The sequence below is a fragment of the Uranotaenia lowii genome, chromosome 2 (assembly GCF_029784155.1).
Source record: "Uranotaenia lowii strain MFRU-FL chromosome 2, ASM2978415v1, whole genome shotgun sequence".
Taxonomy (NCBI): Eukaryota; Metazoa; Arthropoda; class Insecta; order Diptera; family Culicidae; genus Uranotaenia; species Uranotaenia lowii.
Window position 1 is genome coordinate 356,256,200 of NC_073692.1, and position 19,650 is coordinate 356,275,849.

Sequence of the window (19,650 nt, forward strand, 5' to 3'; positions counted from 1 at the left end):
TCAGCACGTATCCGGGCCGGAAAAATCCGGGCAATTTTATATGACAACCTGGCAAAATCCGGACATTTGATATCGAAAAAGACGACCAAAAATCCGGGCAATATCCTGGCAAATTTTGTCAAAACCCAAAAATTACTCAACAAAAATCAAGATAAATAAATTGAAAAAAAAAATTTCATCAAAATTGATAGACAGATCGACAGATTTAAGGCTTCCAAAAAACCTTTCATGATTATTCTTATAAAACTTGCTTAAAAATTTCGCTCCTGAGGAATAAATAAAAAAATTAAAACAAAATTTGTTTTTTTTTTTGGTTTAATATGCCAGATAAAGTGAAGTCGGCCCGGATTGTCCCCAAGATTTGGGCAATCTTATGATTTTGGTTCAGTTTTTGATTTGTTCATTGAAAAGAAAGAACATCTTATTTGATTTTTTTTAAAATTTGATTCATATGTACATTGAGGAAACTCGTCAAACTGATACGTTTATCTGATTATTAAATGAATCACAATTTTTGTTAATTTTCAACAATGATAACAACAACAAAACGGGTAAAGATCAATTGTTTTCTGATCAATTGACTTTTTATGAAAAATTGTTTATTCTGTCGAATCATAATATTTTAAATCGAACGTACAATAAAACTTCTTGAACCCTGTTTAGGTGTATAAAACGTGTGATCAGTTTGGCCAACTCTTGAATAACTGCTTCGAAAGTAGCTGTTTTTTTTCTATTAGACAATGAAAACTGATAGCTAGATAAACTTTGAAACTTTTTCTACCGCTTGAATCGTACTGAGAAATGCTCCAGAAAATGTTTCGCTTAATAAACAACCTTATCAGCAAGGTTGCCAAAATCACAGAAAATCTGTACCTATTATCACACAATTTTGAGCAAAATTTGGGCAGATTTCCAAAGTTAGCAATTTTAATGTCCCTTTCGACTTTATATTTCTGACTCTATTTTATGAGAATATGACAACAAAGTAGAAGTAATTTGATTGATAATTGATTTTTTTTTTGTATTAAAACTGTAAATAGATTCCAATTTGTTGATGCTTCACATGATTTCTCAATGAATTTCATAGAAATAGCGTCACAGAAAACCGTAACAGGATTTCAGGTTCAAATGACAGATTTGGGGAGTTTTATTTGTCAAATAACACGCAATCGCAATATCAGATCTAGGTGAAAATCACCATTTTTGCGACCATTTTAAGCATAAAATCATTATCTTATCAAATCTAAACGATTTTTTTTTAATTTTTAGAATCAGAATATTGTATAAGAAAAGTCCAAATTATAGATGAAATAAGGTTTAATTTTTGTTTCAATCGAACCAAAAAAAAAGAGAAACATTTGTAGGATTACTTATGTAGGGTGCCTTTCTTTTTTTTAATTTTTAGGGAACCAATACCAAACTTTTTTTTGAATCTGAAAAAATTTAAATAAACTATTTTTAACAAAAAATGTTCATATTAAGAAATCCCGATCAGGAGGGAAAAACAAAATTATATCAAGTTGAGATATTTTGATACTAATTTTTTCCTATCTAAATGAGTTATTATTCAGTACTCGTAGGATGTTAAAATATCTCAAATTATATCAAAAAATCTATGCGATCAAAGCTGAATTATATCAATTTTATTTAGGCTCCTTTCAAGATTATATCTCATTCAGATAGCATAGTTTGATATTGGACAGAACAAAACCTATCAAAATTATAACTTATCAAGATAAAAGTGCTTCGAAAAAAATTTCAAGTAGAATGTCAATAAACCACATTATATGGTAAAACCATGCTCCATTTACGGTTTCCCGAAAATTGGATTCAATTTTATGGATCTGTTAAGCGAAAATCATTAATGCACGGTTTGGGCCGTTGACTTCGATGTCCGTGTTTTAGAAAAAGTTGCACGTATATCAAAATATGATATAATCATTTTATTTTAGGACAATCCGAAAAAAAACTTTATCATTGAAAATGAGCTCAACCCCATTCAAGTCTGTCAATCAGAATAAGATATAATTCAGATTGGAGAAACTTAAAATCGAAAATTGAGAGTACTTAATGAATCAGATGTCAATATCTTGGTGAGATACGTTTAAGTTATTATTTTGATATGTTCTCCTGATCGGGATAGTAGCTCAAATTGTATGTGAAAATTATGTTCTTTAATATACTTTTCGGTGTGAAGATTACATTCCAATGAATTTAAAATATGATTCAATCATGAAAACTCCGAAAAGCAATTACCAAAATCCTAAATAAATATATTTTAAGATTGGATAAACTTAATTGAAGATGTAAAAAGCTTGAAACAAAATTGGAACTTACATAATTAGATCGCGTCCGACGGAATTTATTTCTAAACCACTATAGGCCAAAGTCATTTCATATTACGACATCATATGGCGTTCACGTATTGTAACTTTTTTCCTAATGTATGTTAAAAATTGCAATTAAATAAAACTTTTGAATTAAAACTCAAATTTTGACACACAAAAATCCTGCCTGAAAAATGAAATTATATGAAGAAGTTTAACTTAACAAGTTAAGAATTTTAAACCAATTAATTAAATTTCAAAATACATGCATCGAATACTTATTTACACATCAACAAGTTGGAAGCCATGTAACAGATGTTTAATACTCATAAAAGTCAATATAATGAGCAAAATAAAAAATCTAAAACCTAGTATCCATTACTATATTACAAATATTTTTGATTATAAAAAAAAAATCGTGTCTGCATTACAAATATTAAGCTGATATGAAAATGTTCTTCAAGAAAACAATTTCAGCGTCAATATTTTTTTATTGTTTTTACAAATGTCAAACTCCACATTCAAAAAGGGTTTGAAAAATTACACAGGAACACAATATTCGCATTTTTTCAAGGTGGAAATAATCTAAGCACTTATTCTAATCAATTTTGGAGCCTTGAATCCAAATATGTCAAAATAGTCTTTTTATTATAAGCTTTATATTTGGAAATGACTTTTAAAAATAGGTAAAAATCTTTTAAGAAATGTTTGCATTTTTCGAAAAAAACCCTTATTAATTAAATTGAGGTTTAAACCAATTATCAACATTCTTCAAGATCACAAGCACTCTCAACTTCTGAGAAAAAAGTTATAAATGATTCTTATTTGTTACTTTACCCCATTCTGTGAAGTACGAAAATTTTAACGGATCCTTTAAAAAGTTTTCAACCAAATTTAAATTAGAATATTTTTTTTTAAACAAACATAAAATCGTTTAACAGGATTTAACAATTTTGTGAAATGAAATAAATCCATTTTTATTCAAACTTTTTCCAGTTATGTCAGAAGAAATTTTCAATTTTTTGACTACTGTAAATTTACCTTTTTTAGATCGATTATCAACATCTTTATCAAAATATTGTTCTTCAATTGAATTAAACTTCATTAATTAAGAATCAGTTTTTTATTTCATGTAGATTTGTCAGTTCATCAGTTTTCAATGATAAAGTTCACTCAAAACACAACTAATCTTACTTTTAAAACTTATAATTTTTATATCACCAAAATTCGAGGTGATATTATATCACCTATAAAAGGTGATATACAAAAACTGAAAAAAATAGTTAAGTTGAGGATGCCAAAATCTACTAAATTTTCAAAACACAGGCTTCAAAATGATGTTTTCTCGAGTACTCAATTTAATTTTTCACATAGGTTTTTATAATGTTAAAATGATTAAAAAAATTCCTTCTAAAATGTAAAAAAAACATCTTTATATACAAAATATACACTTTTTTCAAATGTACTGAAGTTGATAAAATCGATTATTTTTTAGTTTTACCAAATATTTTTTTGGTCAAATTATTTCAATTTTTTAAATTTATTTGAAAAGTATGTTTTCGTTTATCAATGCTGAATTTGTGTGTTTAAAAAAATAATTTTCTCAGAAGACTTTAAATCTAATTTTTTTTTATTACAAAAACATGGTCCAAATTTCGTCTTTTTCAGGACCCCATACTCCAATAGATGGTGACAATAAATTTAGAGCCAGAAACTTAAAACTACAAAACCATCGATCAAATATTAAAAAAGTTTCACTTTTTTTCATTATTTTAAATCATCTTTCTTGAATCGATCAAATTTGTTTTGATTAATCTATGAAAATTTCGAAGAATGATTCGAAGTAGCAGCTGTAAAGCTAAATTTTAATGCGTAATGTGAACTTAATAAATATTTGCTTCGTCCTATCAATATTTACTACAAAAATGGGAATTTCTTATATTTATTTTTATGAGTTCCTTATTGATCATTCAAAAAATCCCCCCCTTTACTTTGCTAGTTTGAGTTTCAACGATGAATGCAACATGTTGTTCAATAAACTCTTTAATTTAAAATGAAGAAAAGAAGTTCAAATTAAGATGATCAATAATCAAATATTGTTATCATTTTGCTGAGCAATTTTAAATTATTGTTGATTTATAACCATGTCTGAAATTAATTTTACAATTCGGATTTCATTTCTTTTTAAATCTCGTGTTGTACTGGTATTGCTGAAATATTGATTTGAAATTTGTAAACTGAACTGCTAAAAGATTATTTTCAAGCAAATTTTTAGTTCAGAATAAAGAAACATCATTTAGAATAATTTATCAATGACTTACCGAAAATCGCATTGATTTATAAAATTGATTGGTCATACACGAGTAAGATAATGGTTTTAGAAATCAATTTGATTATTTTTGTTAATTTTTAGCATTTACTATTTCTAGCTAAATTAAAATTTTGAAACCCCGCCCCCTCGCCCCCTGAACGGGTCCTTCGCACGGGCCTGCTATGAATCATCTGTTATCAAAATCATGGCTATTTTTGATAACGTCCTCTGATTTTGACTTTAAAAATTTTTTTCAAAATTTTAATTTTATTCAAGTTTTGGTAAATTTATCAGATTGTCCTCTATCGGCCCAAAAACCACATCGTTGACTTTTCATCACTTCTCCACAGTTTCCGCGTGAGGGCACTTTTCCAGATCTAATAAGAATAGGATGCCAACTTTGTGTGTGGAAGTGCTATGGAGGTTGCATTTGAAGGCAGTCTTCTTTGTATCTTTCTAGATTGATTGTGTCAAAAGTTATGTAACACTGACTGTTTTGCAGCTTCCACAGACCGTTAGCAGCCTCAAGTTTTAGACATAAATTTCGTAAATTTATTCTCCTTGTTAACTTCCGGAACATCCAAGAGAGGCTTGTCAACGATAATTTTCTGGCGATAGATCTGCCAGATGCCAGCTTTAAAGTTTGCTTTACAGTCCATTACGAAATTTTTCAAAATATTCTTGCGATTCAAATATTGAGTGCACGATTTGGCCCCCGTATTTTGTTTATTTTACCAGTGGGCAGCTTTTTCACCTTGTAGACATTAATTAAAACCTGTTTATTACTCAGCTGAACGAATTAGACTGAAAAGTTGACTTTTTTTGCCACTTTTTCATCCTAAGTTTTGGGTTGCGTTTGGTCAAACCTTCAACATTCCTTTCCTTCATGGAATCAATCACTTCTAATTAAATTTTAGCTTATTGCTAGATCTTCTTGGTGTGCTTTTACGATTTACCATAAGAAGTCGGTTAGAAAAGTTCATTTTCAGTTGTTTTGGGATCTCCCACTGAGACTTTCCTAGATTTTTCACAATCCCGCAAAAAAAAATTCAGTTAATTACTTTTTTTAGTGGACACTATCTCAAAAACCAATTAACATATCGTCACAAAAATGTGCACATGAAAACATTACATTACTAGACAGTTTCACTGAAAATTTCATCGATTTCCATGCATGCATTAAAAAGTCATACACAAAATAAAGTGTTGCATTTATTTTTCGTATACACTTTTCGTTCATTTTAAATATTTCAGAGCATTGGTAATTTCCGATTATATTTTTTATTTTGTTGATGAAACAGTTTTAAAATTCAACAAAAAAAGCTCACTTTATAGTGAGAAAACGAAAATTCAGGTCACCTTTTTCGTCTGAATTACAAATTTTATACAAAACGTATCCGATTCAGTTGAAACATGTTCTTATAACTTTTAGTTAATCTTATTTCTAGACCTTAATTCTCTTCATTGAAACAACCAGCTCATACTCGAGAATAATTTAAATGAGCTTTTTTGAAAAATGAAGATTAAAGTTATTAGAATTTTCTCATCAGTTGATGAAATTAGATATTATATTATGTTCTTTGTAAATTTGTACGTTTTGAGAGCCGTTCCCAGACTTTTAATGATTTTATCCTTCCAACATGTCTGTATAGAATGCTTTGGTTAGTAGAATTCTAGTTTTTGTTTTACATCAGGTATCAGGTATTTCTTCTTTATAATAAGAATCCTGATAGTTAATAAAAAGTTGTAGTTTTATCAAATTTTGAGAAGAAAATTTTGAAATTTCTATAAAAATCTTCAGCGTGCTGCTTTTATTTGGATATCAGCCACTTCTTAAAACTGTCTTGAAATTATCGATCATTAACCATGGGTGATTCTATTTGTTTTTATATATTTTACTAGGGATTATTTTACTAACTAAGTTCTTAATTTTGTTTGATTATAAACATTTAAATCTTGTCAATAGATTATTTTTTGTAATTTAAAAAAAAATTAAAAGAGTAGAATTAACCGGGACAGAAATTGTTTACTGTCTGTTCCCGATGTATTCATACTCAAACCACTTCTTGTTTAAAGTGGTTTGAGTACGAATTTTATTTCCCGTTACCCTCACGACTCCGCTCATCGAATGACAACTTCAAATATTTAACAATTTCATTCACAATTGGTCGGGATTCGACCAGACCGAACTGAACGCCATAAACTTGATTTCGAGAAAATCGAGTTCGAAGTTCACAGCCCTGCTAATTGATACCATTTCATCAGAAATCTTATTTAATCATTTTTGTATCACATTTAGACTCTTATAAAGCCATCGAGGTTATACTGGTCGATTTCTGATTACACATTAAGCAGAAAACTGAACTTTAATAGCATTATGTTTGCACACAGTTCACTCTGGTCGAACAAAAATGTTTAAAAAATTGTCATGCACTATCATTTGACTGGGCAATTTGTTCTAAACGTAGGAACCTACTTTTAGGCGCTTTACGAGCAGCACCCAACGAGTATGGCTGATGCTTGAAAAATGGTTTTTTTCGTTGTGCCAGAGTGAACCGAGCCATACAAATTTCGCACTTTTGAAAAGCGAAATATCTGTGATTTTAACTTACCGGTTGCGTTCTGAACGACAGTAAGCAATATAATAAAGCATCTTTTATCGTTAAATGTCAAAAATTCTAACATTCCCTTGAGTAAATTTTAAAACAAAATTCAAGGGTTTCGGTTCAGTCTGACTGAACGAGATTTTAATAAATGTTAACAATCCGCAACATGAAGTTTTTAGCCACGGGAACGTTTCTTATCATTTAATTTATTAAATATTAGATCTTGACAAGTCGAAGAACTGTTTTGAATTTAAAAAAACCAACACACATAAGCTTATTTCGCACAAAATCAGTTTCATGACCAAAACATGCTTTTCATCTTCCCATCAAAGCTGGCTCTCAGTTCACTTTGGCGCAACGCATTTTTGCCATTTCCATTGTCTGCAACATTGATGTTTTCTAATGAAATCAGTAAAAATAGGAAAAATGTTCTGATTTTCATTGGATAGGAAGTTTATCATGTTTCGTATCCGCTGCAATAGATAACTCAATTTTTTTCAAATTGGCGTTCAGTTCGTTCTGGTCGAATCGCGACCAATTGGAAATGTCAGTCAACGTTGTCTTCCAGAAAAAAAAAAGTTTAATTCTGTCTGTTTGCCAGAAAGTTTTCATAATTCCCTCAAAAAACGAACATACGGCCATCAACCACTTCAACTAATTAAGAAGCACCATTACGGCAGACAAATAAACTACGACGAGTGACGCCCCGCCAGCCGAAAGTTTTTCAAAGCCCTGTCAACTCTCTCTCTTGGTGGGCCGGAAGTCGGCCCTACTAGAAGTCCATTCATTCTTTCATTCATATGAACCTACTAATATTCGTGTTCTGGGGTAGAACACATACCAAAAACGAAACAGAACGCGTAAGGGAGCCATTTCGGTGAGACCCAGCAGACGGGTGCTTTATTTCCGCCATTCGGAAAACGCCAAAATTTATAGAGCTCACGTGTATCCTGGCCTGACTCGACTCCACCAGCACTGACTGCTGGGCTGGCTTCATTCATGTGGCAGTCTCACATGTTCCCAAAGTTCCCCCACTTTCGAAAAAAGGGTCCACCGTACCGTTGAAGTTGCGGAGCAACGAAATTCAACCGAGTCCAGGAGCCATTGCGTGAAAAGGGTTCATTAGATTGCTGAAAAAAAAAAACTTCCTAACAAAGGAGCGATTCATCGGAAACCAGAAACGAAAAGAAGGAGGAGAACGATATTGGAAGCAAACCGATGGGTAATATTCACATGACGTTTTGTTCCGATATGCCGTCATCGTTTCCGTGGTCCCGGAAGAACTTGGAATCGGTGCCGTCGTCAGAAGAAAGGAAACAACTCCCAATCCCCAGCGAAATTAACCGAAAAGGCTTCTTAGGGCTGCTGATTTTCAAAGGGGAATTCGTTGCGTGAGCTCCCCGATTATGTAGCTCCTAATGGGACTCATTTTGTCCCGGGGATCGGCCTCCATATTACGTCAAGGCAAACGCAATGACGACGATGGAATCCCAGAAGAAGAGAAGAACCGACAAAGCGCTCTCGGTCGATTAGCTACTGTAGGAACAGTATCGTCGTGGATCACCACAGGTTAGGTTAGAGAGACAGGTTGATGTTGATATGAAGCCACTACTTAAAGCAAGCGAAGCTGAGGCAGATGTCGATTACTTAAATACGACGACGACGAGGACGATGATGATGATGATCAGAAAGCAAGAAAGAAGCAACGCGCAACAGTCGAGTCGAGTCCGAGGCAATTAGAAACAGGTTATCGGTTCTGGTTGAACACGTTTCAAATGGTATCTCGCTGCTGTCTTTCGTTTGTCTTTCTCATTTGTTGGACTTCTCCGACTCTGTGTCCGTATTCATTTGGTTGGTGTTCGATGGATTCCCGGAATTGGAATCGAAAGAACGATTGTAGGATCTGAGAACTCGCAACAGATTGAGGCCGTTACTGCCCGGTGGAAGTTGCGCTGACCTCAGTGCGTTGCTTCGTTGTTCTTTCTCCCCTTCGAGGGATCAGCAGCGATCAGAAGTCGATGAACCTTGAGTCACCCACCAGCATTGGGAACTGAAGTTCCAGTGTTTGGGGGTCATAAAATCTCCTCCCGAGGTTACTTAACTCGGCAACCATCAGTTGTTGGTTCAAAATCGACTGGCCGAATAGTTATTCATTTTTTTAAATTTAAAATATGAGGCCCTTGGAGCCAAAGGGGTATAAGTGCATGAAAACTTATTTCGAGAAAACACGCTTTTAAGTTGTTGTGTTTGGCAATTTTCCATATGTTTTGGAATTTTTTTTTAAATTTTAAACGTAAAAATATGTTAATAAAATACAAAAAAAATCTGAAAAAATTATCAAATATAATTTGAAATGTGAAGAATCGTTTGGCATCGTTAACTCAAAATCAACCATTTTGTCCCTTATACCCCTTTGGCTTTGAGGGCCTCATATGTATGTTGCTTAAATTATAAAAAATATATAGGATCCAAACTTGGATCAAAAACTATCTGAAATTAGGTTTAAAATGTTACAACGGAAAAAAACCTTAATTTTTGGAGTAATTAGAATACAGGATGACTCATTAAACAATGCTAAATCTGTCATCAAGGTTCAAAAACACTTTTAATATTAACACGTTCGTCGCCATGGGACCCATATTCGGGTGACAGGTGTATTTCCTGGGAGGCCCCGTCACATCAAAAACGGGTGACGCTCTCTAACTCAAGTAAGCAGCTCAGTTTCGCCATGCGTTTGAAATCTCAAGTTAGTAAAACTAGCAAAATGAGCGTGGCGACGGACGTGTTGACATGATTAAAAAAAATTCTATATTCAGGCATGTAGATAAACATATAAACAAACAATAACTCGATGTGTCCTTCGCTCTCAACTACTTTCTCAGATCTTAATCGTGAGATGGATAGTCCTCAGAGAATCGAGACTTGGGTTACAGGATCCACGATAAGCCTTCGCTTGAAAAAAAAATGCTTGGTAGATGTTTGGGTGAGAAGCAAACTGGCCAACTTTTGCCTTTGTGTACATAATGCCGTTATAGTGTATACTCTACTACTACATTGTTTACGTCAATTGACAGATAGAGGTAATACACTCACAAAAAGTTTCCTCAAAAATCGTCAAAATCAACCCAAAACAGACTTCTAAAAAAAATTTTGGCTAATTTTTTTTATCATACTGTATCTTTTATGCTCAACCTCTGATACCAAAAATATTTTTCAAAATATTTTATAAGGCAGAATGGGCAATTTGGCTTTTTGGTGTACACGGATGTGTAATGTACGGTTCGAAACATGATTTGAAAACGAGGAGCACTTAATTGTAACATTTTCATGTGGAATATTTTCTAAAATCCATTTTAGGATGAATATTTTCTGTTACAAAAACGAATTCTGGATGTAAAATCCACCGTTTAGGAATGATGAATAATTTTCAGAATTACTTATGATATAGATATGTACGCTGAACCCAAAATCACACTTAAGACACACTTGAAACACAGAGAACAAACGTACAAGCTAGCCCACGAAACTTGTGTAAAATTTCCAACAATCGTTTTGATTCAATTTTTGTTTTTGGCTGGGCCACCGGATGTCTCAAAACACACTAAATAGAACTGTCAATACCAAACTGAAAAAAAAATAAAAATTTGGTCAGTTTTGAACAGGTCGTATGAACTGTTGGCATGTTTCAAGAAAATTGCTGTTAAAGTTTCGGAACACCTTCAACCGGTTGCAGAATTGAAAAATATCTTAAAAGTTACAATCGCTATTTTCTTCAAGCTAAAAGTCCTAAATTTCACACAATGGGATGCAAAAGTGATACTTACCCGCTTTAAGATATCTCGAATCAATTCTGATGGGTAAGACTGATCGTCAAGAATGCTCCGAATTGACTGGATATATCCGATTCGTCCTCTGACGATAACCGTTCAAGAAGTGCATACATTTCTTGTTAAACTGTTAGTAATTTCACATGCCTCGGAAGTACGAAAATAAAGGAATGAATAAAAGTTTATCACCGGTACTTTTTATACGGTTATTACTTATTGACTTTTTTCGGTAAGAGTAATATTTTTTTTCAATTTACGTCACGTTTCAGGTTACTTTGGGGGACATCTGATGATGGGTGAAGAAAAATAACCCGGAACGTTACGTAAATAAAAAAAAAGTTGTTTCACTCACCGACAAAAGTATAAACCGTACAAAATAAAGGTAGTGAAATTCTGTCCAGTCAAAAGTAATTCTTATTGCATTTATCTAGCAATAAATTGAACCCGTCTTAGTTCACATACGATTACGCCTTTTCGAAAATTGGGCACTTGAAAATTTGATATGTAACTTTCGAACCGCGCAATAGATGGCACTGTTTCAAGTCCATTTTCAACGTATTTTTTGGATGTCAACATTAGAAATTTTACACACTTTTTGGAAGATTTTTTGTTCGAGCTTGTACGTCTGTTCTCTGTGCTTGAAAGTTTAATTAAAAAGTCAGAAATCGGTGAATTCCTTCATTTCATGTGGCTCACGTACATTTCACTTGCTCCTCATTTAAACCTCATTCGTTCGTGAAATTTTTACCCGTTACAGTTCCTGGAGTGTCAATTTGACACTCCTGACTAAAGCCAAGATATCGCTCTTGTTTCTCAACCTATTTTTACAAAATTTATAGTTTTGAAAACCTCGTAATGTAACTCAAATATGTTTCATTGACAATATTCAGCTACAATACTTCAGTTTTCCGTTCAGAATTGTAGCGCCTATGTAATTATACCACTAGAATCGTAATTATACCACTAGTATACTTGAAATCATGTGCAAAGTTGTATTTTAGTGCAAGGGAATCTGAAAAAATTGCAAATTGCCAAAAAGTTCGAAAAACAGCAGCTTTTGAAAATTCGTCAAAAATTCTGTGTTTCGTGTTTTGAAAATCTAAAGATACCAAAATGTGCCAAATTACGTCAATTTTACAATCCTTTTTCGAAATTTATCTGGTATGACAGTTTTGACGATTCATTGATTGAAAAGTGCGGTTTTACACCATTTTTACATTTTTTTGTGGTCTTTAAAATTTCAAAAAAAAATTACATCCTTATGTGCAGCGTATAGCTTCTAACTTCAGCTTTCTTGGAAAAAAGTGAGTGAAACTTTTCTTGAGCATTCCGTAGCACATCTACAGTTTTTTCCGAAGAATGTTTTTTTCTTTGACTAACGGAAAACTGAGATGTTGTAGGTGACTTTTATGAGAAACATATTTGAGTTACATTACGAGGTTTCTAAAACAATAATTTAAAAAATAATCGGATTAGGGTCTGATTAGGGTGTTTTTTTCCTAGGCTTTCCTAGGCTTCATTGAGGGTCCCCGTTGGTTTTTTTTTCATTTGGGTGCACTCGAATAACAAGCCGCCAAACTTCCAATAGTGTCAAATTGGAACTCAAGAGCGGATTAAGGTTAATAAATTAAAAAGTTCTTAAACAAAAAAAAACTGGGTTTTAGTAACATCATTCACTGTTTTGATCCAAACTTCAAAATTCAGTTTTAAATATTTGAATGATAGTTTTCTTGTCTAAATACAGATTTTAAACTAAGGCTATGATCATTTAGTATCCGGGCAGTTACAAACGTGTGTATTTTAAAAACTATTCATTTTATCGAAAAACTTTCTATGGAGGAAATAAAGGTGTTAATATGACATTTAAACTAAAAATATTAAAAAAAAAATTATCAATGATTTCAAGAAATACTCTAACTTTTTCATAAAATCTCTTTTTCATCTTTGCACACTTTTCTCAGTCATGTTTTGATTTATTTTTTTTACCACAGAACCAAAACCTTTGCAAAATCATGATATTTTACACAAACTCTCCTGGAAAAAGCAATTGGAATCTGGTTGGAACCTTTTCATGAGTTGGTATCTCGAAGAAATTGATCTCTTAAATCCGGTTTTAACATAAATTTTTTTGTCCATCAGAACACATCTATCATATTGCGTAAAAACCGGATGCACAGATTGCGATCTTTGGATCTGATCATTATTAGTTATTTACTTGGTGTCTACTAGTCAGGCAACACTTTTTGCCTCTGCCGGAAATGGATTTTTTGCATTATTTAGGGAGTCTTCATTCAGTTATCCCAAATAACCATAAACTTTTTACCATATTTAAGATCAAGAGTTGCACTCCGATAGTTGATTTGAACTTCGTGTGGATCCTAGAGTGGCTCCTTATACTTAATAACCATTTGGTACGAAAAAAAATCAGAAAAAATCAACAGTTCATGAGTTTTCGAGTCAACAATGAAGAATTTTCGAGGCACAAAATGCGCAAAAGGAACAAATTTGTGCAAAATTATTTTTATCATGTTTTTTTGCATAGTAAATATCTCATACACACGTAAACTTAAAAATCTATCAAAAATAGGCAAGATAGTCCTTTTCATAACCAACACAACGCTACTAAATTTTTGCATATCTGAGCTCTATTAACGCAGCTATCACCAACATAAAGTGCCCGGATACTAAATGATCATAGCCTTAAGCCTTTCATTTCAGAAACAAAATTTAGTTTATTATTCAAAATTTCAGACATGGTTAATTTTTCAGAAAAAAATTATTTACAATTAATAAAAGATTAATACTTTTTAGTAAAACTTAAACGTAAATTTAAGATCTGATTCCCGAATTTCAATCATAAGTTTAAAAAAATCAAAAATTTGATGTAAAATAAAAATAATTATAGAAAAGGGATACCAGGTTATAGATTCGAAGAAACATTTAATATGTGAACAAATTTAGGAACTAAAGTGCAGAATTCAGAGTTGAAAAAATCGATGACGTTGTCAGTAAAAGATTTCACAAATACTCAAAATCTGATGCTCAGATAGCATGTTTAGATTGAATGTTCAAAATTCGAGCTTCAATTCGGAGACCATTCGTAACATTAAAGTTGAAAACTGTGGATCAGAGATCAATTTTCATTGCTTCTCGGCCTAAAGGCTGTGATCAAAGTGTTGTTGATCAATTTTAGATTCTGAATCTAGCAATCTAATAACAGATTCGGAATCCTTACGAAACTGTCTGATTTAGAATATTTATGTCTAGAGTAACAAACAATTTCTTTGCAGTTCAAAATTTTCGGCATTAGAAGATGAAATTATTCTCTAAATAGAAAAACATTTAAATAATCAAATTGGTGACAAATGAAATCAAGTTATGAATCCGCAGTATGAACGTAAATAATTATTTGAAATAAGGTCGGAACAAAATAGAAATTACTTTTGTCACACGGAGTTGAGACATAACGAGGGGAAAATAATAAAAAATAATCCGAACATTGAATAAATTGGAACAAATTGGACCAAAACTCGCATGCAATAAACTGTAAAGATGTTGAGATTCCAATCTTCCACTTTTTGACAATTGCTTTTCCAATTGTTTAAATTTTCGAAAAATTTATTAATTTTTTCAAGAAAAAACATTGAATTTTATTTATTTTATCAATCGAGGATTTCGGAAAAATCGAAGGGGGGGTGGAAGGCTTTACAAAAGAAGTATTTGATATTTGTTCCGGCTTAATTGAAACAGCGAACCTAATATCCCCTGACAAATATTCTTCAAATAAAAAAAAGAATTAAAATCCGAAAAACCTAATCAAAAAAATTTAATTTGCTAGGGAGACAACAAGAAACTAAAAGCCAGATACTGAAATTCAGAACCTCATTGAGATTCTACAGAAAAATGAATCCAAAAGATCCAGCTGTACAAATCAAGGAACTCAGACGCAGAATACTTATTTTGTGAGAATTCCGATTGAGATTAAAAGTATAAATAAAAAATATCGAATTCGAAATTTGGAATGTGAAGTGAGATTACATGACATTGACAATGCAGATTGAAAATTGTATACTGGCAACATCAACTTTTGCTACAGGAAGAAAACGTTCGATCCTTCAGTTGAAGCAATATTGACAAATAGAGGTTTAGAGCTCTAAGTGAAACTTGGATTCAGGAAATGAGATTAGAAATCACACAACTCAAAAAAAAGTAAATTTTCATAATAAGATTAAAATCGCTGATACTTCAAATTAATTAACTTTAAATTTTTGTAGATTGATTTGGCTGGATACGAATTCTACAGGAAGAATAAAAAAAACTTATATTTTACATAGATGTGAAGTTAAAATTTAAAAAAAAAATGACAGTTATGAGGCATGCTACAGTTTTTCAAATGATTTTTAAAAGGACTAATCACCAAAAAATTAAGAGGAGGTACAGACTTCAGAATCAAAACTAATTTTAACTTCTCTCAAGGTTTACAAATTAGTACTGCTTTCGTCATTATGGCATTTGAACTGCAGTTCTTGCCCAGAAATTAGCTACAGCATTCTTGAAAATTTAGATTCCATGTGGTGCAGCATAAGATATTGAAAATCAAACGCAAAGTATAAAATAATTGAGACATTTCCAGGAATTCAGTTCAGTATTTGAAAAAAAAAATTAAATAAAAAAATACTGATGATAAGCACTGAAATCAAATTTTGAAACCAATTAACCCATTTAAAATTTGAGAATCAGACTCGATTTTCGAAGTTTTTCTTCGAAGAATATCAGTGGGTAAGGAGTTTTAATTTTAAACCAAATATGAGTGAAGTACACCAGTGAAAAACACCTTCGAGGAAATACCAGGATACACAAACTGATACTTACAGTTAAGTTTTTAAAAGCATGACAAAATCTTGGTGAACAGATGCTGCTTTAAAATAGAATTTTAAAGTCCATCTGATTTAATAAAAAATATTACTAAAAAACGTAGGGACGAGCAATTTAATTAGAATGAATTTTTAGGAGCAATCAATTGATGGAATTGTGAACCGTTTGAAGACATCTATTTGATTATTTGATTTTAATTGATTTTAAATCATCATAACTGTTTTGATAGTTTTAACTTAACAATGCCCAGATTTAATCCATTTTTTTTGTTTCGATTATAGTCGTTTTAACATCTTTATGTCATTCGCGACTTATATCAACGATGCAGTTGGCGAACAGTCATTGAAAAACTTATCCGGTACAACTGTGATCGATTTTTACTTTTGGGCTCGAACTCACGAAAATCGGCTCAGGAAGCAAGTGACTTGCCAAGCTTTATCACCAGCCCCTGATAAATTTTGATGAAAAACGTTTTTTTTTTCAATATTTTTTTTTCTTGATTTTTGATGAGTAATTCCTAGGTTTTGACCAAATTTTTCCGGATAATGCCCGGATTTTGGTCGACAATTTTTAAATGAGGAGCCCGGATTTGGACAGGTTGTTGGATAAAATAGCCCGGATATATCAGGCCCGGATACGTACTGAAAAAGTTTTGGCAATCGTATTCTAACTATTTTTTTTTAAGAAGGATACAATGTGACTAAGACTAATTAAAAAAAAACTTATGGGGAAATGCACTTGGCTTATCGCGCCTATTGCATTGACCTGACTAAATAGTTTTATTGACTTTTCCTTCCCTAGATTGGCAATGACAGAAGCTTAAATTGATGAGAAGCTATTTAGATGAGAACGTTGCAACTATTCTTATGACTCATTTCCCAATCAATCAATTTCCGGCTTCGGCACGGAAGATTGAGATTTTAATTGATTTATTATATGCCTCAGATCGGGGCTCTGAAATCTTTGTATGTACAAGTTTAACTAGGAAAGATCAAGAGTCCAATGTATAAAAACGTGAATGACGTGAAATTGTTTAAAACTTTTAACTATTCAATATAAAATTATAATAATTATGTTAAAGTGCAAAATTTGGCGAAAATTTTCATTTTTTGTTTATTGTGATTTAATGAAGCTTTTAATAAACTAATCCACTTACCATGCGGATACGGCGTCGAATTCGAATGCCTGTGCCGATCATGTCCATGATGCCGGTTCGGATTCGGATACGTCGGGTTGCTGTTACTTTTCAGAATTTCCGCATTCGGGGCCGACGTCGGCAGCACGTGATCCCGCTCCAGGTCCAGCTCGTAATTCCGATGATTGGCACTGATCTGCTGTTGATTGTGGTGCGGACTTCGCGGAATGCCGGCTCCTTCTGGAATGGGTCCTCCTCCGAGACCACTTCCTGCTCCACCAGCAGCTCCAGCAACGGATCCTGGCAATTCGCCGATGCCGGATCCACCCGGCCCTAGAGACGTTAGCGGATCCTTGTCCTTTTCCCGGTACCTGGATGTGTGGATGAAATGGAAGGACAGAAAAAAGACAACATTTTTAGTATTTTATTACCTGCCAAACAGATGTTACGGCTCGTTATGAACCGGAGGAGAAAAAAAAGGTGATTCTTGGTGAAAAGAAAGGTCGACCTCGGTCCTCTGCCCTGTTAGTTCCAGAATCCGTAGCGATAAATGTCTGAATGTCTAGGTGTGTATGGCGATGTGTTTCAAGCCAAGGTAAGGTGATAGCTGAAGCAAAACAGCATATAGACGAAGGAATTTTTCAGTCATTCTTCAGCCATATTTACACTTGGTGTTCTGCCCGATGTTGTACCTCTTATTGCCCGGACACAAGAGGATGAATTTTATGGGATCTGCCGAAGGCAGAGAAACACCAAAGGAAGGAGGAGAAGAAGCAAGAACCAATAAGCATTATATCTTTTCCCCGGAATTATGTTCATTGATGGATTCCGACAAAGGCCGGGGCTCTTCATGACTTGGGATCCAGGTTCCAGGTCCAGGGCAACAGGGGGTGGGCATTAAGTGCTGATCTCTGGAACTTGGCTAGCTAGCGAGTCCATCAGAAAGTAAACGAGCAAAGCCATCAAGAGGCATCAGAAGAGTACACACGACGACGACGAACTGGTCAGAGTCAGAGTCAGAGTGAGTCCAGGTTCAACTCCAATGCAGCAATGTATTAACGGCGTGGCCTCTTTCCTGCTTCATCTTCTGAACTCATCTTCTTGATACGTTCTTCAATTCCTGTTTGACTCTGTTGCTGACTTCTTCGCTTCCATGATGGAGGCAAATCAGCAAGATGAAATGAATAGCAGCAACCAGAGAAGATGCCATAGAATGGAATGGTTTTCACTGAGATCTGCCGACCCAGATGATGAGGAAAAAGTCCACGGTGAAATCAACAGCTGGAATCATTTATTTATTTTACGGATTTTCTCCGTTTTTAATTGTGACTGGAGGTCAAATAATTATTTTTGAAATTAAAATTGTTTGAAATATTTTGGATCTATGTATGCTTCAATGACTGATTTTGACGGAATTTTAAATGCCTCAAATGCCTTATGGATGTGATGTGAAATGGGGTAAAATTTAGCAATTTCCAAAAAACATAAAAAACTTGTTAAAAAATTTACATTGGCTGTTGAATGTCTCGAAATCATGATAATTTTTCTTTCTATTAAGTAAAGTTGAAAATCGTTATATTATTATCCAGTTTTGACTCTGTTTACTCAATAATATGGTCAAATTATGTCTGGTGATGTTAAGAAAGTTTTGAAGACAAAAAAAATGTCAGTCTTGAGCCAAATCAGTAAAGTATACAAAAGAAAAAAAATACTTGAAACAAACTCAAAGCTCAGCATTCTGAAATAAATGGTTTTTTTCTGCTAGTTTATGATCTGAAAATTTTTCAGTGAAACATTTCGACAATTTTTAGCAATTTTTTTTTTTATTTCCGCCACCAGTGAGCGTCATAATTAAGTTGTTGAAATTTGACATACAGACTCCGTTCATATTTGGCAACATTCGATTTTGGCAATATTCGATTTTGACACATGTGCCAAAATCGAACGGTTTTTTGGAACGACATAACCTTATAGTATTCGCTATAATAGGATCATTATTATTAACACAAACACCAACAATATATTTTTACATTCTCTAATAGTAAAAAAAAAACAGCAACTAAAACATTGCTATGTTTCAGTATTCAGTGGATAAAAATTATTTTCAAAACATTTTCATTCTAAAGACTTGCTAATTTTATTTCTAAAATTCCACATTTCTTACAGAAAGAATCAATCCATAAAATTGCAATAAATGCAATTTTACGAACATTTACTACAAAGTGTTTTTTGTCTAACAGAAATATTTCTAAGAAGAGATTTATTACCGTAATTTATGAATGCTACTTAATTTATCGACATTATCTAAGGAAAGTAATGTCCTTTTTAGTAAGAACTTCTTACAAAGTCAGTAAATACATCTTTTTTTAAACAAAAAACACGTTCAAATTTTGGTTTGAGTTAATGGTTTTTTAGCAGGACTCCGCATTGGCCCACTAAGGGAAGAAAACCCAATTTTTATTGACGACAAGTTTTTTAGAGTTAATTTCGAGCTCGGAGTAGCCGGTGGGTTCTCCTGTCCTGAACCCTATGCACTTGGCTGTCTAGGGTAAAGTTGTCATTATTTTTT

General features: G+C 32.9%; 1 protein-coding gene across 1 annotated transcript in view; it reads right to left on the minus strand.

Moving 5' to 3' along the window:
* Nucleotides 1-17,454, minus strand: part of LOC129746865 (uncharacterized) — a gene marked incomplete at its 5' end in the record, with an annotated part of 223,596 nt that extends 206,142 nt beyond the window's left edge. The window contains one exon of the mRNA XM_055740773.1: nucleotides 17,103-17,454. Within this exon, the coding sequence (XP_055596748.1) occupies nucleotides 17,103-17,454 (352 nt within the window). The remainder of the gene's footprint in view (nucleotides 1-17,102) is intronic.
* Between the last annotated feature and the right edge of the window lie 2,196 nt (nucleotides 17,455-19,650).